The sequence below is a fragment of the Oncorhynchus clarkii genome, chromosome 1, assembly GCF_045791955.1.
Source record: "Oncorhynchus clarkii lewisi isolate Uvic-CL-2024 chromosome 1, UVic_Ocla_1.0, whole genome shotgun sequence".
Lineage (NCBI taxonomy): Eukaryota > Metazoa > Chordata > Actinopteri > Salmoniformes > Salmonidae > Oncorhynchus > Oncorhynchus clarkii.
In genome coordinates this window covers 20,458,900-20,480,220 of record NC_092147.1, presented here as the reverse complement: position 1 = coordinate 20,480,220, position 21,321 = coordinate 20,458,900, and the positions used below count along the sequence as shown (strand labels likewise).

The 21,321-nt window shown below is 45.0% G+C and overlaps 1 protein-coding gene across 1 annotated transcript; it reads right to left on the bottom strand.

Annotated features, from left to right (window-relative positions):
• Positions 1-336: 336 nt before the first annotated feature.
• On the bottom strand, positions 337-20,581 carry LOC139415612 (voltage-dependent calcium channel beta subunit-associated regulatory protein-like). Its single transcript, XM_071163729.1, has 11 exons — positions 20,527-20,581; positions 19,358-19,534; positions 18,593-18,665; positions 16,670-16,818; positions 13,711-13,772; positions 10,985-11,156; positions 6,046-6,217; positions 5,483-5,653; positions 4,424-4,658; positions 3,511-3,712; positions 337-2,520 (listed from the first exon to the last, which is right to left on the bottom strand). Exons 3-11 carry the CDS (start codon positions 18,638-18,640, stop codon positions 1,002-1,004), a joined length of 2,730 nt encoding a protein of 909 aa, XP_071019830.1. The 5' UTR covers positions 18,641-18,665; positions 19,358-19,534; positions 20,527-20,581; the 3' UTR covers positions 337-1,001.
• Positions 20,582-21,321: the final 740 nt, after the last annotated feature.

Below are 21,321 nucleotides of genomic sequence, written 5' to 3'. Positions count from 1 at the left end.
TCATCATCAAATCTATGGTCGACTGTTTTCTGTTCCTAGTACCATAGATTCTGATTCAATTACATCAAGATTCAACAGAAATCTGTCCAAAAACATTCAATCATACATTACAATTTACAGGATTGCTTCAATTAATGACCAATACGGTACTGAAGTAGTAGATTACTATATTCATATGTCCCGAGAAACATGTGGACAATGTCAAATTTGGCTTCAAAAAAATATCAGGGATACCTAATTATTTGTAAAACAATTATGACGACTTCAAGAGTCAAAATGCCACATGGAAAGAATTTGATATATGTCAATGGCCAAAGACAACAGATATCCAGAGCCATATGTAAGAAATGAAGTGATGAAAAAGTGATGTAAACATAGATAAACCTATTTTGATATTCAGCCAGGACTGGCCTATAGGGCCCAGATAAACTTTGTATCCAGATCTTTAGATGTTTAATAGCACCTGGTTTCACAGTGGATAGACTAGTTCAGAGGGCATACTGGCTCTTAAAGGAAAAATCCACAATTATTCTACTTTCTTTTCATTAATCGGCTGTTGATACAGTCCCAAAATGTTATTGGCCTTTCAAGAAGCAAAGCGTCATCTTGATGATGTGGCCAGTGACACTTTGCTTTTTGAAAGTCCAATATCTTGGAAACCGGACGGCTGACATGCAAAACATTTTGGTACTGTATCAACAGTGGACTAATGAAAAAAAATACCAAAGGATAGTTTGAGTGGTGTTTTCCTTTAACATCGTCACTTCTCTCAGAGGAGAAAGGAATCATAGCAGTCAGAGACACCACGGTACTGTAGACACTATCTAGGGGTGGATTCTTCAGCTAGCCTACATGACACTGTATAGTGTAGCCTGTTTTCATGTTACGGGTCTGGAACATGCTAATTCAGACAGATACAGAGATATCGCAGTTACCTGGCGCAGACTGAAATCAAATCAAACACAAAGATCAGGGAGGAGTGGAGGAGGACTGGAGACATGCTACACTGGGCTGTGGTCGGGGGAGGCGTGAGTGACTGTCACCACACACTCAGTTACCGCCGCCGGGTCCTTTGTCCGTCGCAGGCCCGTGTACAGCCGCTCGTCCAGGGTGGCGCTCAGCTTGTCCGTCAGCTCGGCTGTGATGGTCTGTGGGCCGTAGCCCTTGACAGGGGGCTGGGGGGGCTCGTCAGGTGGCTCAGGGGGGTGTTCTGCCTGCGTAGTGTCCTCCTGGGGGTCGGGCTGCTCCCATAGCAGACCCTCTCTCTCCGGGGGAGGGGGAGGGGAACAGGACGCCATCCCTTTGTCGTCTGTGATGGTCACGGTGCTACTGCCACAGCTACTGCTGGGACTCTCTCTCCTGTCTCCTTCCTGTACCTCGGCACCTTCTGCCCCTCCCGCCACCACCGCCTCAGCCTTGGGCGTCAGTGGGGTGCTGGGGGTCCCCTCGCTGGCCTCCTCGTCAGGCGCACTGATGATGCGTGGAAGCGTGCTGTGGTAGCCTGTGTCCAGCGGGTAGTTGACGCTATCGCCTCGTCGCAGGGGGGTCCGCTGCCTCTCAAAGGAGTGGTACTGGTAGCGAACGCCTGGGTCACTGTACTGCTTGTGGCGCTGCCACTGCTTGCGGAGGTGGATGCGCGACCGATGTTTCTTCGGCGTCTCCTGCTGGTCAAACTGGGGGTCGTGGCGGAGGAACTCGTGGAAGAGCGCGTCCGTCTTCTCGTCGATGCTGTAGTCACGGTGGTGAATTGATAAGGGGGGGTGGGGGTGCGGCTGCGGCTGCACCTCTCGCGGGGTGAACATCTGACCGTACGGAGACCAGCCCAGGGGAGACCTGGCCGTTTCTATGGTCATGCCGCCCATTGCACCCGCCGGCGTCTCCTCGTCTGGCTCTTCCTCGAAGATGCGGGCCTCGAAGCTCTCAACCACTGTGCCAGTGCCCCCTGCACTGGTGAAGTAGTGTCTCTTCTCCAGGGCCGACCTGTCTATACTGCCACTGCTGCCACTACTGCCAAACAGTCTCAGCTCCTCTGGCGCCCGTGATGGAGCCTCTATAGATGTATAGCCACTGTCCATCTGCATTAACTTACGGTTCCCTGACTCCCCGTCACTGCCCCTCTCTGACTCCACACTGTCCTGCTTCCCCCCTTTCTCCTTCTCTCCCATCCCTTCATCCATGGGCAGCTCCACATCCCCCTCGGGCCCATCCCCGATATCCTTGGAGAGGTAACTGGTTAGCCCCCCCCTCTTGGTCTGCCCCCTCAGAGAGCAGACACTGTCAGCATCGCTGCGGCCAGAGTCCCTGTCGTTGTTGTTGATCTGGTCTGAGGAGCCATACTGCTCCAGGGAGGCCCGGAGTGTCCAGATGTCTCTGTACAGGGCCTGGTGGTCTGATGCCGAGTTTTCCGGTCTACAGTCCCCCAGGCTCGCTGCCTCGTCCTGGGGCTCCGGGGACAAGCCGATCACCTCCAGCCCCTGGCCCCTGCTGCAGCTGGGTTCCACCACCACCTCCACCTCTAACCTGTGGTGACACACACAAATACGAAGACAGGCGCACGCACACACACACACACACACACACACACAGTACAAGAGTCAGTCACAGAGCACTCTCATGATGCCCATACACACATCTGATGTCTGATGTTTGCAGCCGCTGTGATTACAAGTGGTCACCATGACTTGAAATGGTATTAGCATGTTTTCCACGAACCACTGAATTGCAATGCACCAATGTCATGTGCTTTGCAAATGTGTTGAATTTCCCTACATTGTGATCTTACTGGTCACGGTTATTTAGGAGGAAAATGTTTTATTCGTACAATTTCCGAAAGCTAACCAAACAAAACATCATTACTTTTACGAGACGTGTTTGTGCCGTCATGTGCATTAGTAGCACAATTTAACTTATTTACATTTGTTTTTACCTACACTTGTATGTTGACTCCATATTGACGTTAAGGTTTTAAGTTTTGACTGACTTTTCTTAGAGGATGTACAATCATCGCAAATTTAATTATGAGGCGTTTCAGGCCCCAAAGTGAACGTAATTGTACATTCGCAAACTCTATTAAAAACGAGGGCTGAGGGCCTTACGTTGCAAACTTCCCTTGTTTGGCTAATCATTTGGACCGACAACAAATATGGCCGCGGGGATTCCCCGAAGGGCATAAGTGAGGGTAAGCGGACGAGGGTGTGTCTTTTATGAGTTGAAACGTAGTCATTGACCCTGACAACTATTCCTGTCCATGACATCACTCTGCATCAGCGATGGAATGGGCTAGCTTGTTAAGCAGCTGTGGGTAAAAGTTGCCGGTAGGCACAGATCAAGGATCAGCTTACTCTCCCCAAATCCTGACCTTAACAGGAAAAAATATGCAAAACTGACCTTCTATCAGTATCTAGAGGCAACTGTGACGAATTCTACCGTTGAGGAGAGAGGCACTATCTACCGTAGTGATGACAGAGGCAAAGCAGTGGGGTGGAAGGATGGCGAGGGAATTAAAGATACCTGCCGAGGGAGGGTGGTGGCGTGGAGGGGGAGGAGTGGGGCAGGAGGCAGGCCGAGGCAGAGGGGCGGCAGGGGTGATAGGTGGCATCCTGGGTCCTGGCAATGTACTGGATGAGGTCAATGTGGTGGGCGTCGCTATCCTCCTGGTCCATGCTCTCGCTGGCAGCGCGCTGCCGCTGGAACTGCCTCCTCTTAGGGGACCCTGACACACACAGACAGAGGACCTTAGACATTAGTCCGAGGGTACAGGGGGACATGGGATGGAAAATGACGTTGGCACAAACATTCACCATAGTGAATGTTCAGCATATCTGAAGACAGCTTAAACAATTGATCTGGAGGTGACATATGTGTCACAATGATGTCATGAAGAGATCCCAGCAGGCTTTGAGATATTTTAGGGGTGTTAGTCCTGTGTGCTCTGTTGTTCCCTGAGTATAGGGGAAGCGGGAAAGGGAGTGGTATGTGTGTTCGTGTATGAGGGGATCTGTGGGGTGGCTTCAGTTAGACTGCCTTGGAAGAGAAGAGCCCTACGTCATAAAGCCATCTGTTAGAGTGTGAGCACAGTGTGAGAGCCCTGTGTACATGTTGGTGTGTTATTGTGCACTATGCACCTTGCCAGTCCGGTGAAGCCTCTTAAAGTGGGACCTCATTCTTAAGAGGCATTGTCTTTTTCCACAAGGGAACAGGAGCCGGTTTCCCAAAAGCATCTTAAGGCTAAGTTCATTGTGGTTCTAATGATGAACTTAGCCTTAAGATGCTTTTGTTAAACCAGGCCCAGATAGAAATAGAATTTGTACACTAAATCCAAAAAACAAACGATCATGTAAATCCAAGCTGATGCTCCATCAATCTGTACATAAGCATATCATCATAACATAATAATAGATATTAAAAGCCAAGTGTCCTGTACCTCTGGTGTCCAGACTGGAGGCCCGCTGGCTGCTGTCTAGCTTCCACTTCTTGATCTTGAAGTATGGGCTGGCTCCCTCCAGGCTGGCGTGGCGCCTCAGCTTGGTGAAGAACTGCAGCACCGGGCCCTGCCCCACCCCTGCGCCAGGAGATGCACCTGTCACAGACGTCACCGACGCCCCTTCACTCAAAGATGGACTTCCCCCATTCCTGGAGCCAGACGCCATCACCTCAATCTGGGGGAGAGAGAGGGAGGGGATATAAAAGGGAGTTGTCCATATTGTGTAGACAACAATAAAATATGACAGATACTCTAAGGACAAATGGAAGTTGATATAAATGTGATTTTAATCTCTCTCTCCTTCCTCCCGAGGTTGAGAAAAACAAAAATTATACAATTTTCCATGCAACTGTTAACTTTCTCCCATCTACCATGGAGAGGGAGAGCGGGGCCGGTGAGCAGCCAGGAACGATGAGCAAATGTGGAGAGCAGCGGTGTCTGTAATCTCCACTGACAAGGCTGTTCCGGAGGCTCTCCCTTATTTATCCATCATCCTCCACCACTGTTGTCATTAAGACAGAGAGACTAGGGACACTGTGGATGCACACTCCTTACTTCTCCTCTCACACATCAGAGGCTTCATAATAACCTCTTGGCTTCAATGTTCACTCAAGCTTAGTGTGTGCTACTGTGTGTGCAACACATTTGTATATTTGCAATCATGTCAAATCTCTATTTAAATGATCTAACTCCAATTTTCTATGCACATTTCAAAGCTGATCCAAGAAATTAATAAAATAAAAATGATACTCTATTCAGACCCATCATACACATGATTAGTGGCTAACTGTATTCCATAGTAAAATGTTAATTAAAACATAAAGGTTTAGATTCAACCCAACAACGCTGTCATTCAGCCTGTCATATGTAGGTAGACACTTTGTATGTGATGATGAATAATTAACCGAGTCCCTTAACGTAGTGTTCAATATTACACCTAATTTTAAATGTGAATGATTGATTGTTGGGTTGATTGACAGATAGGGGTAAGTGACTCACGCTGCTGGTGCTGGGCTCCTTGGGACCCGGTGCCAAGGGACTCTCACTGAAGCTGGTGTCCACCACCGAGTTAAGGGTGTCCCCAGGGAGGGCTGAGCTGGGGCTGACACTGAGACTGGTCAATGCTGTCTGGGGCAGGGGACACAGTGGCCGTCGGGCACACAAAGGCGGCTACACACACACACACACACACACAAACACAAACATACGCGCAACACATGCACATACACAGAATACACACCATCAAGGCAGGATACAAGGAGGATACAGGAGGATACAAATACACAGACTGAATTCTACATCGGTACTGGGAGAGGTCGTTGGCCTACTAGCTAGTGACAAATCAAGTTCAAGCAAGTCCATCGCAAAATGACTGAGAAACCTCAGACAATTGCAAAATCAATGTATATGGCCCATTGGAATGAGGAAGCAGAATTATCCATGGGCTGCATTTGATAGGCTTGATACATGTTGTGGGCCCAACATTGATGAATGACCTAATGGGCCCAGTCATGACTAATGATGTATCATTGCTAATAGCAGCACAGTAGACCGGCTGTCACCTGGAAGATGGAGAGGCTGGACTTGGCGGCGGGGCAGGTCGTCATGGCGATGCTGTTCTCAGATGACTCACACTCGTGGATGGTGACGATCTTGAGGGCCAGCGGTGGGATGTGGAGGTGTGTGAGCCGCGCATTCTTCAGGTGGTGGAAGTCACCCTCAGTCAACGTAAATCTGAGGTGGAAAGGGGTTGAGAAACATAACAAACAGTTCAGAGAGTTAGAGGCTGACACAATAGAAGTGCTGATTTCAAGGAATACTATTCTATCTTACTCCTTGGGACCTGCAGGGAGTGAAGGCTTTTCTTCTCAACTATCACTACACCTGATTTCACTAATCATCAAGTGTTTCATTTGTTGGATCAAGCCTTTTAGTACTGGGCAGGAACACACTGAGGAATTCTCACTTCAAACTCAAGGCTCAGCTGTATTGTGTATTTTGCCCTACAGAGTTTGTCTCAACCACATTTGCATATCAGAATGAGGTGGGGCTCAAACAAAGAATTAGGACAGTCAGAGAGAGAGAGAGAGAGAAAGAGTTAGCGAGAGGGAGAGAGAGACAGCACGAGTGGAGAAGGACTGCCTCTTCTCAATGAAGCCACGGAAGTTCAAGGCCGACCTAGGTACCGCAGGCATGGTTAGCAGAAAACAGGATCCCCCATTATAGTGAATAAAAAAATGGCAATCTTCATGGTCAATGTTTGTGTAAATAAAAAAACATTTAAAGACAATCATGGTACCAATAATTGATTAAAAAAAAAAAAAAAAAATGATATAAACTACATACACGAACGAGTATGTGGACTAGAGGTCGACCGATTATGATTTTTCAACGCCTATACCGATTATTGGAGGACCAAAAAAAGCCGATACCGATTAATCGGACGATTTTATTTATTTATTTGTAATAATGACAATTACAACAATACTGAATGAACACTTATTTTAACTTAATATAATACATCAATAAAATCAATTTAGCCTCAAATAAATAATGAAACATGTTCAGTTGGGTTTAAATAATGCAAAAGAAGAAAGTAAAAGTGCAATATGTGCCATGTAAGAAAGCTAACGTTTAAGTTTCTTGCTCAGAACATGAGAACATATGAAAGCTGGTGGTTCCTTTTAACATGAGTCTTCAATATTCCCAGGTAAGAAGTTTTAGGTTGTAATTATTATAGGAATTATAGGACTATTTCTCTCTATATGATCTGTATTTCGTATACCTTTGACTATTGGATGTTCTTATAGGCACTTCAGTATTGCCAGTGTAACAGTATAGCTTCCGTCCCTCTCCTCGCTCCTACCTGGGCTCGAACCAGGAACACATCGACAACAGCCACCCTCGAAGCAGCGTTACCCATGCAGAGCAAGGGGAACAACCACTTCATGTCTCAGAGCGAGCGACATCTGAAACGCTATTAGCGCGCACCCCGCTAACTAGCTTGCCATTTCACATCGGTTACACCAGCCTAATCTCGGGAGTTGATAGGCTTGAAGTCATGCTTGAAGCACAGGGAAGAGCTGCTGGCAAAACGCATGAAAGTGCTGTATGAATGAATGCTTACGAGCCTGCTGGTGCTTACCACCGCTCAGTCAGACTGCTCTATCAAATATCAAATCATAGACTTAATTATAACACACAGAAATACGAGCCTTAAGTCATTAATATGGTCGAATCCGGAAACTATCATCTCGAAAACAAAATGTTTATTCTTTCAGTGAAATACAGAACCGTTCCTTATTTTATCTAACGAGTGGCATCCCTAAGTCTACATATTCCTGTTACATTGCACAACCTTCAATGTTATGTCATAATTACGTACAATTCTGGCAAATTAGTTCGCAAGGAGCCAGGCGGCCCAAACTGTTGCATATACCCCTGCCTGACTCTGCGTGCAATGAACGCAAGAGAAGTGACACAATTTCACCTGGTTAATTTTTCCCTGCTAACCTGGATTTCTTTTAGCTAAATATGAGGGTTTAAAAATATATACTTCTGTGTATTGATTTTAAGAAAGGCATTGATGTTTATGGTTAGGTACACGTTGGAGCAACGCCAGTCCCTTTTCGCGAATGTGCACCGCATCGATTATATGCAACGCAGGACACGCTAGATAAACTAATAATATCATCAACCATGTGTAGTTAACTGGTGATCATGATTGATTGTTTTTTATAAGATAAGTTTAATGCTAGCTAGCAACTTCCCTTGGCTTCTTACTGCATTTGCGTAACAGGCAGGCTCCTCGTGAGGCAGGTGGTTAGAGCGTTGAACTAGTTAACTTGCAAGATTGAATCCCTGAGCTGACAAGGTAAAAATCTGTCGTTCTGCCCCTGAACAAGGCAGTTAACCCACTGTACCTAGGCCGTCATTGAAAATAAGAATGTGTTCTTAACTGACTTGCCTAGTTAAATAAAGGTGTAAAAAAAATACATCTGCCAAATCCGCGTCCAAAAATACCGATTTCTGATTTATGAAAACTCGGGTTTCCATGGCTGAGCAGCCGCACACAATCCTAAGATCACCATATACAATGCCAAGCATCGGTTGGAGTGGTGTCAAGCTTGCTGCCATTGGACTCTGGAGCAGTGGAAACACGTTCACTAGAGTGATGAATCACGCTTCACCATCTGGCAGTTCGATGGACAAATCTGGGATTGGCGGATGCCAGGAGAACGCTACCTGCCCGAATGCATAGTGCCAACTGTAACATTTGGTGGAGGAGGAATAATGGTCTGGGGCTGTTTTTCATGGTTTCATGGTTCGGGCTAGGCCCCATAGTTCCAGTGAAGGGAAATCTTAACGCTACAGCATACAATGACATTCTAGACAATTCTGTTGCTTTGTCGCAACAGTTTGAGGAAGGCCCTTTCCAGTTTAAGCATGACTATGCCCCCTGTGCACAAAGCGAGATCCATAAAAAAAATGGTTTGTTGAGATCGGTGTGGAAGAATTTGACTGGCCTGCACAGAGCCCTGACCTCAACTCCATCGAACACCTTTGGGATGAATTGGAATGCCGACTGCGAGCCAGGCTTAATTGCCCAACATCAGAGCCCAAACTCACTAATGCTCGTGGCTGACTGGAAGCAAGTCCGCGCACAGCAATGTTACAACATTTAGTGGGAAGCCTTCCCAGAAGAGTGGAGGCAAAGGGGGGACCAACTCCATATTAATGCCCATAATTGTGGAATGAGATGTTTAACGAGCAGGTGTCCACATACTTCTGGTCATGTAGTGTATGTCCTTAAACCAATTAATTAAAAATCGCACAAAGAAGAAGTAATAAGGATAATTTATTTGTTAATGGCATCCTGTAGTACTCCAGTCGCCCTTCAACTTTATTTACTCATTGAGAGGGGGTAGCACTGTGCTAGCCTGCAACGGCACTTCCTAGAGTAGCTCAAACTGCACGTTATCAAAGATTGTCAATTATATTGACAAGATAGTCAAGTGACCGCTCTAAGAATGGAAATACATGTCTTCAAAGATGGAAGGCAAGCAGGAGTGGGCAAGATCAGGTAAGAACGTTCTAACCATTGACAGGGTAAATATGCGTATGAACAGCAGGCCATAGAGATAGATATAGGAGTCATCTTTGTAACTTTACTATTATAGCATCTGTGACAGTGCCATTTAGGCCTTCTTATTTTTCATTGGCTGATTGCTCCCAAGTCATAGGAATCCCCACGTAGTTGCCTACTTTAAAATGGTTTAAGCCCTCAATGGCAATGTCCATGCTACATGCTACAGGCACAACTCCAATATTAAAAGTTTTTTTTCAAAGTTCTTAACAACCTAACCATTCCGAAACTTCTACAAGAAACTTCTACATAGGCCTCCCGGGTGGCGCAGTGGTTAAGGGCGCTGTACTGCAGCGCCAGCTGTGCCATCAGAGTCCCTGGGTTCGCGCCCAGGCTCTGTCGTAACCGGCCGCGCCTGGGAGGTCCGTCGGGCGACGCACAATTGGCCTAGCGTCGTCCGGGTTAGGGAGGGCTTGGTCGGTAGGGATGTCCTTGTCTCATCGCGCACCAGCGACTCCTGTGGACGGCCGGGCACAGTGCGTGCTAACCAAGGTTGCCAGGTGCACGGTGTATCCTCCGACACATTGTTGCGGCTGGCTTCCGGGTTGGATGCGCGCTGTGTTAAGAAGCAGTGCGGCTGGTTGGGTTGTGTATCGGAGGACGCATGACTTTCAACCTTCGTCTCTCCCGAGCCCGTACGGGAGTTGTAGCGATGAGACAAGATAGTAGCTACTACAACAATTGGATACCACGAAATTGGGGAGAAAAAGGGGTAAAATTAAAAAAATAATAATAATTCTACATGCAAATTAGCAATTGCATTTTTTGTTGACCAAATTCGACACTAAAAAAAATCCAAACTTCGTGGGCTTATTTTCGTGGACAGATTTTGGGCTTAAACCTCTCACTTCACTTCTTCCTCTCTGATTTTATGTCTCCCTGAGAAGCCATCATAAACGACATTTGGTTTCAATGCGCTATTGAGGCTTCACATAGGAATGAATGGTGTCATGTGATCGATGGCTTTGTCCATTCATATATTCAGTCATTGGATCATACATAAAACATTGTGAAAGTAGGCTACACTGCACAATTATGTTTTGCGAGTATGTCTGCATTTTGGAAATCCTTTCTATGAATAATGTGTGTATGATGCATTTTCATTACATCAGTCCCTATTATTATAAAGCATCATAACAGCTCTTCCAACTGCCTTTATAATGTATTACACAGATGGCTCTTAGAAAGTGTCTCCATAATGTCTTCTAATGTAAAAGCCAATCTTTTCACGGGTTTTAAACACACAAACAGCTTGTTGCTAAGGCCGTCGTTGTATTATATTGTAGAATATGAGTGTATTCAGAGTAGTCAACTGCGGGGAGTGAGTGGGTGTCTGGCGGAGGAATCTGTCTGACCTACGACCTTTCTCCTGGGCCTTCTTGCCGTGGTCGAAGAGTGCCACCTCATTGAAAGAGACGCGGCGGCCACCGTGGGTGCCTGTGGACAGGAAGCGCTCTGTCTCCATGTCCACGTGGGAGCTGGCGGCCGATAGGCAGTCTGACTCGTCTACACGGATGGTGATCTGTCCTGGGGAGGGGGGGGGGGGGGGGGGGGGGGGGGGGGGGGGGGGGGGGGGGGGGGGGGTGAAAGGGAGGGAGGTCAGGGTCTGGCGGAAGGTTGGTCCCAGGAAGAATCGAACCTATGATCCAGGCAAGCACCATGCTAAGTGTGTGCATGTGTATATGTATGACATGCACTTTTCAAAATAGAACTTAGTTTGTTCTAATATATTCAGGACAAAGCAGATCTGATATTGTGTACTAAATGTCCCTTGCCTTAGGTAATTACTTTGTCTCACTTAATGAATGTAAATGTACTCCCGAATTATCATACCCAGGAGAGAGCTGAGATCCTCAGATAAACCACATTGAAATGTCTGTATATACAGTGCATTCGGAAAGTATTCAGAGCCCTTGACTTTTCCCACATTGTTACTTTACAGCCTTATTCTAAAATCAACTAAATTGTTTTTTTCTCATCATCAATCTACACACAATATCTCATACTGAGAAAGCAAAAACAGTTGATTTTGTTGTCTGCAAATGAAGCCAAAAATAAAATAAAAAACAAATAAATATCACATTTACATAAGTATTCAGACCCTTTACTCAGTTCTATGTTGAAGCACCTTTGGCAATGATTACAGCCGCAAGTCATCTTGGGTAGAAGCATGTGTTTCATGTGTTTCAGGAATGAGGAAGTGGATGGCTGCAAACTTTCTACTTTTAAACTCGGACAAAACAGAGATGCTTGTTCTAGGTCCCAAGAAACAAAGAGATCTTCTGTTGAATCTGACAATTAATCTTAATGGTTGTACAGTCGTCTCAAATAAAACTGAAGGACCCTCGGCATTACTCTGGACCCTGATCTCTCTTTTGAAGAACATATCAAGACTGTTTCAAGGACAGCTTTTTTCCATCTACGTAACATTGCAAAAATCTGAAACTTTCTGTCCAAAAATGATGCAGAAAAATGTATCCATGCTTTTGTCACTTCTAGGTTATACTACTGCAATGCTCTACTTTCCGGCTACCCGGATAAAGCCCTAAATAAACTTCAGTTAGTGCTAAATACGGCTGCTAGAATCCTGACTAGAACCCCAAAATTTGATCATATTACTCCAGTGCTAGCCTCCCTACACTGGCTTCCTGTCAAGGTAAGGGCTGATTTCAAGGTTTTACTGCTAACCTACAAAGCATTACATGGGCTTGCTCCTACCTATCTCTCTGATTTGGTCCTGCCGTACATACCTACACGTACGCTACGGTCTTGGCTGTGTGCTTAGGGTCATTGTCCTGTTGGAAGGTGAACCTTCGCCCCTGTCTTAGGTCCTGAGCGCTCTGAAGAAGGTTTTCATCAAGGATCTCTGTACTTTGCTCCGTTCCCAGTCCCTGCCACTGAAGACATCCCCACAGCATGATGTCGCCGCCACCATGCTTCACCGTAGGGATGATGCCAGGTTTTCTCCAGACGTGACGCTTGGCATTCAGGCCAAAGAGCTCAATCTTGGTTTCATCAGACCTTTTAGGTGCCTTTTGGCAAACTCCAAGCGGCCTGTCATGTGCCTTTTCCTGAGGAGTGGATTCCGTCTGGCCACTCAACCATAAAGGCTTGATTGGTGGAATGCTGCAGAGATGGTTGTCCTTCTGGAAGGTTCTCCCATCTCCACAGAGGAACTCTGGAGCTCTGTCAGAGTTACCATCGGGTTCTTGGTCACCTCCCTGACCAAGGTCCTTCTCCCCCGATTTCTCAGTTAGGCCGGGGGCGGCCAGCTCTAGGAAGAGTCTTGGTGGTTCCAAGCTTCATCCATTTAAGAATGATGGAGGCTACTGTGTTCTTGGGGACCTTCAATGATGCATAATGTTTTTGGTACCCTTCCCCAGATCTGTGCCTCGACTCAATCCTGTCTTGGCGCTCTACAGACAATTCCTTTGACCTCATGGCTTTTTTTTTCTCTGACATGCACTGTCAAATGTGGGACCTTATATAGACAGGTATGTGCCTTTCCAAATCATGTCCAATCAATTGAATATACCACATGTGGACTCCAATTAAGTTGTGGAAACATCTCAAGGATGATCAATGGAAACAGGATGCACCTGAGCTCAATTTCGAGTCTCATAGCAAAGGGTCTGAATACTTACGTAAATAAGATATTTAATTATTTATTTATTTTTTTACTGTTTTTGCTTTATCATTATGGGATATTGTGTGTAGATTGATGAGGGGGGAAAATTGAATGAATTTTAGAATAAGGCTGTAACGTAACAAAATGTGGAGAAAGTCAAGGGCTCTGAATACTTTCCGAATACACTGTACATGGCATGACTGCGTACTGTAGCAGAGGAGCATGGCTTCGCTTTGACAGAACCTTTTGTTCTTGGGTTAGTACAGTACATGGCAATATGGCCAATGCCCATGGGTGTTTACTGGAGACGACAAAGAAACCCTGATGGAGGCAAGCCGAAACATTTGTGACTTTAAATCAATAATTTGCATTGAAGCAAGAGTATTTTATTCAGCTTCTATACATTATTTTTTACAAGTGCTGACAAATGAGGAACAGGGGTTTTTGATTTACCATGTACTGGCTGAGACTCCTCCATGTAGCTGGTGTTGGTTTTCTCAGGGTCATCGCTGGCCCTGCAGCACAGAGGAGCACCGATCAATGCACATACATCTTTACCCCTGAAGTCTATAGCTACGTCTCAAATCACACCCTATTTTGTAAGTAGTACACAACTTCTGACCAGAGTCGCATCAAAAGTTGTGCCCTACATCTAGAATAAGGTGTCATTTGAAATATGGCCATATGCTTAGCCCTAGGCTGTAGGTGAGCTGACAGGAGCACATAGAGAGGACAAACATACTCTCACAGCAAGGTCAATCTGACTAGTAGCAGCATAATTAATGCACATGTAAATCATGTCAGGTGACATGGAAACCTTCAGGGAAAATGGGCCTCTTGACCTCTTCAGTAGAGAATGGGATGTCAGTTCTATACTATGGGTTCTTTCTAATACTAATATAGAGTATTATTTTGACTAATACATATTACAAATTAGATTTCTATTAATGCCTACTATGATACAAATGAAATATATGCAGTTCTCTTCGTTATAACTTCTCTAAGTGGAGGAATTCTCCCTATTATATTATCTGTAATTGCCCTAATCTCACTGATGCACTGTGTTTTTGACTCCCACCACAGCCTTATTCTGGAGCAGTAGAGCAGCTGAGATCTCTTCTCTGTCAGAGTGTCTGTGGTTCCTTTAGGCTATATTAGAATGCTGATCATCGACTACAGCTCAGCATTTAACACCATAGTACCCTCCAAACTCGTCATCAAGCTTGAGACCCTGGGTCTCGACCCCGCTCTGTGCAACTGGGTCCTGGACTTCCTGCCCCAGGTGATGAGGGTAGGTAACAACATCTCCACCCCGATGATCCTCAACATTGGGGCCCCACAAGGGTGTGTTCTCAGCCCCCTCCTGTACTCCCTGTTCACCCACGACTGCGTGGCCATGCACGCCTCCAACTCAATCATTGAGTTTGCAGACGACACTACAGTGGTAGGCTTGATTACCAACAACGATGAGACAGCCTACAGAGAGGAGGTGAGGGCCCTCGGAGTGTGGTGTCAGGAAAATAACCTCACACTCAATGTCAACAAAACAAAGGCGATGACTTCAGGAAACAGCAGAGGGAGCAGCCCCCTATCCACATCGACGGGACAGTAGTGGAGAAGGTGGAAAGTTTTAAGTTCCTCGGCGTACGCATCACGGACAAACTGGAATGGTCCACCCACACAGACAGCATGGTGAACCTCAGGAGGCTGAATTTTTTTGGGCTTGTCACCAAAAACACTCACAAACTTTTACAGATGCACAATCGAGAGCATCCTGTCGGGCTGTATCATTGCCTGGTACGGCAACTGCTCCGCCCACAACTGTAAGGCTCTCCAGAGGGTAGTGAGGTCTGCACAACGTATCACCGGGGGAAAACTACCTGCCCTCCAGGACAACAACCACCCTAGCCACTGCCTGTTCACCCCGCTATCATCCAGAAGGCGAGGTCAGTACAGGTGCATCAAAGCGGGGACCGAGAGACTGAAAAACAGGTTCTATCTCAAGGCCATCAGACTGTTAAACAGCCATCACTAACATTGAGTGGCTGCTGCCAACATACTGACTCATCTCTAGCCACTTTAATAATAAAAAAAATGATGTAATAAATGTATCACTAGCCACTTTAAACAATGCCACTTTATATAATGTTTACATACCCTACATTACTCATCCCATATGTATATACTGTACTTTATAGCATCTACTGCATCTTGCCTGTGCCGTTTGGCCAACGCTCATTCATATATTTTTATGTACATATTCTTATTCATTCTTTTACACTTGTGTGTAGTGAGGTAGTGAAATTGTTAGGTTAGATTACTTGTTAGATATTACTGCATGGTCGGAACTAGAAGCACAAGCATTTCATTACACTCACATTAACATCTGCTAACCATGTGTATATGACAAATAAAATTAGATTTTTCAGTAAAAAGGCACGAGGGCATGTGGTATATGGCCAATATACTACGGCTAAGGGCTGTTCTTAGGTACGACGCAACACAGATGACTTATTGCTATTATAAACTGGTTACCAACGTAATTAGAGTAGTACAAATACATGTTTTGTCATACCTGTGGTTTAAGATCTGATATACAATCAGCATTCAGGGCTCAAACCACCCAGTTCATAATATCTGTGTGAGAATGACTTGAGGGATTTCTCTGGCTGCTGTGCTTTCATTTCCTCTCTCTCTCTGTGTGTGTGTGTGTGTGTGTGTGTGTGTGTGTGTGTGCTGCAGCTAGAGCTTATGACAGTGTGAGACGCAAAATGAATCAGCGTTGATGGCTGCTATGAAATCTCATTACACTCATCATTTGTACCAGTCTGCACTACTCTACCCCGGCCAGCCTGCAGCCTGCCACTGCCTGACTCTGTTGCTGGGTACTGAAAAGAGGGGCGCATGGAAATGGAGTAAACATATCATATACAAATAGAAGTCTGTATCTCTCAGACATAACAACAAAGGTGCTATTTCTAAATGAAGACGATTAAAAATAACTTACAAATGAATATAACGATGTTTCCATGTTAGATCAACAATGGTCTGTAGACAGACAATAGAACTCAATAATAAAGGAATGCACTGTAGTCTTTTTTTACCATTCTTACAACATGCATTGTTATATCTCTGCATGCACTCTTTATGTCAGAGGGATGGACACGTGCATACAGGATTTGAATGGGCTCCATCTCACTCATAGACATGCATAGTCACTAAACCATGCATACTAGTGCTGTGGTTACTGTACCACCAACAGAATTTTACTCTGCCCGGAGTACCCTCTCATGTGCATTTTACCACTAAGCCTATGGTCTCATGAGTCTTCTCAAGTACCCCGTGTGGATAGGCCAAGTACCCCCAGGGTCCTAGTACCCCTGGTTGGGAACCACTGGACTAGTGGTCTGACCTGGCATGGCGGCAGTCTCCATCACAGCAACGTCTGCAGATGATCAGCAGGACAGACAGCAGGACCAGTGTTCCCCCCAGGAAGATGGACAGGAGCACCAGCAGTAGGATGTAACCATCCTGTTGTTTACCAGGCTCAAATGGGACCCCCTGGAAAAAAACATGGGAGAGAGGATGAGGGAAAGCAGGAACTGTAGAGACTAGAGACAAAGCTGTAGGGATGTGAAGGACTGATGGAAGAATGGAATATAATAGAACTAATCAAGGTGGTTATACCAGGGATAAAAAAGAAAATAACCCTTGGAACTTTAAAACATGCCCCCCTTCAGACAATTACATTTAATCTCCATATATTATTCAATCTATTGTTTCAGATTGAGGTTTGGTAGATCATACCCTGCCTGTGTAGCATGCTACTGTGGTTAGCGGTGAGTGGGTGGAGGGAGAGTATGCACAGGTGTGCTCATTGTTCTGGGGTTGAGATGATAAGTGCACGGCTATAAGATCCTGAGAGGTATGGGGGTTTACTGAGAGGGAGACGGGGCCGGAAACCTGAGTCACTAAGACTGTGTGTGTGTGTGGAGGGAAGAGAAGAGAAAAAACACAGAGCCATGCATCTTCCCCATGAACATCAAAGCCCAGAGAGAAGCCACTTGTAGAAGGGCCTCTTGGCTAACTGTTCCCCTGGTCCCTTTGTGAGCAGGCTATTCAGGTGAGACAAGGCAGCAGGAGCGCTAAATGGAAGAAAAAAGCAACACTGCACTTCTCTACACTTCCCTCTGTAACAGCTTTTATTTTAATTGCTTTATCTTGTTAGAGAGCAATTATTACACTCCATACATACTTCTTTCTACCTATTGCGTAAGACCAGGAATGATTAGACTGATCACAAAAAAAGCCACATCTCAGTCAGGAAGTGTTCGGATGTGAAAAACACACAATGCTATGAGAAAGGCCTCCCTAAACAGCCCACTGGGCAGAGGCATTACTTTACCAATTACAGCATGCAGCTTAAAGCCATTGATTTACCCCCACTGGTTTGTGCACCATGAATCTATAAACGCCACAGAGGTATTTATCCATTGGGGCATGTGCTATTAACCTGTCTGCACCTAAGCCAGGAAATAAATGCTCTGATGGGTGGGCTGGAACTGACTGAATACAAAAGGGAGGATATTTTAGGGTGTCTAGCTGTCTGACAAAGACACAGTTTAGGGTTTCTCAAAACTGTCAGACTCTGAATGAGGTTGGACTCGATATAATTATGTGTAGTCTATCTAAAAGCTTTTGGATCAGCCAAGGCAGAACAACTTTTCCACTGGCCAGATAGTAAAATGTTACCTTGCCAACAGCACATCAAGTCACTCTGGCCCTAGGGTGTGTGCTGTGTGTGGGTAATTGAAAAGTTAACATAGCTGAGCATTGGCATCTGCTCTGTTGATGCCCTACTATCAAAACAAAGGCTTGGAAACTAGCTAGTTCAATCAGAAACTAATTTCTGCAGCTTCTTTGATCCATTGCATTGTTAGATGCAAACCGCTCAAGAGAAGCAGCAGTACACAGCTGTTTTACAGTGGTATGCTGCTCATGTACATCTGTTTAATACCACAGACACATAGTAACCAAGATTAACAACTGTACCATACACTCAGTAATATGCATGTTACCCCAGCATTAATGACCGCTGACACTGATGTCAGATTGTAAATTCTCTAAAAGGGGATATTAAACTCGAGATTAGATCAGGGATTCAATTATTTCAGGCACAGACCATGATGTTCTCTCTATTAGCCAGTTAGGCTGTATAGAAGGAGAACACAGTCACCTCGAGCATTTAGCAGAGCACACACAAACACACAGGCACGCACACACGGCTCACACACAACGGAAGGAGGATGAGGAGGGGGTCTTGGCAATGACTTACGGTGGAGTTCTCGGTGAGGTTGATCCAGACGGTAGACTCATTGCTCATGGTCCAGGCGAGCGTGAGCGTCCCCCTGAGACGACAGACAACAGGAAGTTAGGAAGCTCCCAGAACACACCACAAAACACTCCACAGAGATTTGGATACCGGTTCTGCTCTCCTCACTGACAGACATGCAGTCAGAACACAGGCGGCTGGGTAGAAATTTTTGTTTGATATCGCAGATATCTTCTGTAAATATATCTGCAGATACTTGTTCCTCTTTAAAATAATTTATGAATATGCAGAAAAGCAAAACATAATAATTCAAGCCAGTCATAGGCCAACTTTATCAACCTGTTAGAAAAGTGCCTTTTAAACTGAACAAACACAGTAAAGAACATATACCAATATATATGTACATATACTGTAACTTCACATATTTGTCCATACATGAATGACTATAAATGTCAACATTTCCAGGCATGAGAGCAGAACCAAAACTAGCTTGTGCCTGCTGAATGGTAAAAGAATCATTAGCCAGGCAGCCTAGCATCCATGTAAATGTCTCTCTCTCTCTCTCTCTCTCTCTCTTCTCTCTCATCACATTACTGTGAGATAGCTGTGGTGGTCCAACAGCTGAGGTCTGATGCGTTCCCTCACACACAGCAGATCATAGCCATTACTGCTTCCGACCACACTGCATACAGTGTACACACACGCACACACACGCACACACACACACGCACCTGACATGTGCTGGAGCTGCCTGTCGGAGTGTCTTACCCTGATGGAGGGCTGTGTGCAGCAGCTCTGGATGTTGGTGTCTCCCTGCTCAGATCTTCCTCAGCTCCCTTGCTGCATTCTCAGCCTGCCTCTGCCCACCCACCTGGCTGGCCAGCCTCCTCAGGGCTATTTTGTCCTCTCAACATAGGCTTGCCTAGACTCTGACCAGAAGCTCAGCTGCTTAGGAAGCAACAACAACAAGGCATCGGCAATCAGACATGGGCCTGGTTCCCAAGTAGGTGGGCCTATGCCCTCCCAGGCCCACCCATGGCTGTGCCTCTGCCCAGTCATGTTTCATAGATTAGGGCCTAAAGAATGTATTAAAATTGACTGATTTCCTTACATGAACTGTAACTCAGTAAAATCGTTGAAATTGTTGCATGTTACTTTTATATTCTGCCTATATGTTAAGTAGCCTACTGTAAAACCATGCATGCAAATAAGTCACTCATTATTTATAGTTCACCACCTGTCTGAATGCTGTTACATGCATAATCATCCATGATGTCTATGATTTACAGTGTGACTGCTCAATTGACTGCTTTGGTGGTAGTAAACTGAAAATGATTATTGATAATTCTCCACTAGTCTTTTACACCTCATATCAGCCTTCTCTTCTCTCCCTGGGTCTGCTGCATTCCTCAAACTGCTACGCAATAGACATTTCAAAATACTTTGAATCCCAAATGTTACCTTATGTTGTTTGCATTTGTTGTTATAAAGAGCACATAACATCTGAATTGATCGTCTCTTTCTGATATTTCCTTTGTACAGTCCATGACGTTGGGATGAATTGGTTTTGATCAACAGAAAAGTATAGCGATCGCTAATAGCGTATCGACTGTATATTCCTATAGCAAGAACGCGTCTCTGTGCGTGCCTGATAATCTACAGGCTATTCTATTCTATATTTGATTATATTTATGTCAAATAATTTTAGAAAAACGTCCCTTGCGCTGCCAGCTGTTTCCATTCTTTCTACATGGACTGTATATCACCGATTTAAACTGGTATTCAATGAAAATAGTGAGATGGATTTTGAAATCTTCATGCGGGCAGTAATCGATTAAATAGAATACTAAAATCTCCTGATTTTAACCGATAGGCTAAGGTTTGATGTCCATCACAAACGTGAATTTGTAAAAAAAAAATAAAGAAATGCCACTCACCTAATTAAAATTGAGGTGGTCCATGTGAGGGAACTTAGGCAGAAGCCAATAGCGCCAAAACCTTCGCCGAACACTTAAAGTCTGATTTAAAAGCAAAAACTATTTATGAATGAAACCCTATGGCTGAAGCCACACCCACCACCCGGGACGCACCACATGACGTAAGTGATTGAAGAGCTGGAGGAGGCGTGCGCTGAAGATCATCAGCATCCATCCCTTCAAAGGTAGGCTGTTTGGGGGAGGGTAGGAGACCTTATGAACACGCTTCTGGTGGAACAGAATGAAAATATGTAAATTCACATTATTTTCCGAATGAAGAATTCTAATAGGGCTAGAATAATGGTTGTTACGTTTCCGTTCTGAATTTGTAGGCTATACCTAATATTCCTTATTATTTATAATATTATATATAGAGCTCTAATATTTTATTATATAGACTATACTTTATATTGAACATTATTATCTGAGCAACCATAGTGGATACTGTAGTATCAGGCTCTGTATTATTTTGCAGCTTTTGGTAAAACAGAATAACACTTTAACTTTGATTCTGTTCACCTTGATGGGTCAGTGATGATCTTATCAATCATCTCATCAGTGGATCCTGTTTGACATTCTAACGGCGCCACCCCCTGGCTGTGAAATGTTGCACACTGCCACATATACCTTCACTTTTTCAATAAATCTGTCTATTTACAACGCCAGATAAACCAAAATATGAAATATTCCGTGTTAAAGATCACACCGAACGAGACACATTTTCAGATTGAACACTGAGGGATACGAATCTTTGGG